This window comes from Plasmopara halstedii (assembly GCF_900000015.1).
Source record: "Plasmopara halstedii genome assembly, contig: Scaffold_1532, whole genome shotgun sequence".
Lineage (NCBI taxonomy): Eukaryota > Oomycota > Peronosporomycetes > Peronosporales > Peronosporaceae > Plasmopara > Plasmopara halstedii.
The window spans coordinates 1-476 of NW_020188445.1; the positions used below are offsets into that span (position 1 = coordinate 1).

General features: G+C 47.7%; 1 protein-coding gene across 1 annotated transcript; it reads left to right on the forward strand.

The window, feature by feature from the left end:
• Positions 1-40: 40 nt before the first annotated feature.
• On the forward strand, positions 41-416 carry PHALS_01370 (amine oxidase; the record flags this gene model as incomplete). Its single annotated transcript, XM_024715744.1, has 2 exons — positions 41-322; positions 390-416. 2 exons carry the CDS (start codon positions 41-43, stop codon positions 414-416), a joined length of 309 nt encoding a protein of 102 aa, XP_024581412.1.
• Between the last annotated feature and the right edge of the window lie 60 nt (positions 417-476).

Consider the following 476-nt stretch of genomic DNA (forward strand, 5'->3'; position numbering starts at 1 on the left):
TCCTGAATTTGACTTATCTCCAGAGATTAATAAATTGTCTATGGGAGAGGATCAACCTGAGTATCACGACGTGATTGTAATTGGCGCCGGCGCCGCCGGTCTGCGATGCGCGAATCAGTTGGTACACACGAAAGGTGTTGAGGATGTGCTCGTCGTAGAGGCTTCAGATCGCATAGGAGGACGTGTGATGACCAACACAAGCTTTATTCCGGGGTTTCACGTTGAAATGGGTGCTGAATTCTTGCACGGCGCCAATACCACACTCACGCGCTTGGCTGAGGAAGCTCACATTGGGTTGCGCGAGATCTTTACTTGGGCTCAGGTAAGAAGATAATCTAATAGTGCAGTACAGTTGCGTGTTTATTGTGGAAGTCGCATCGATTAATCAGCCAATGACTCGCTCGTACGAGGGATGAAATAGTCGTCTGGCCTTCATACGAATGCAAAAGAAAACGTCGGAACATGTTTCCTTAATT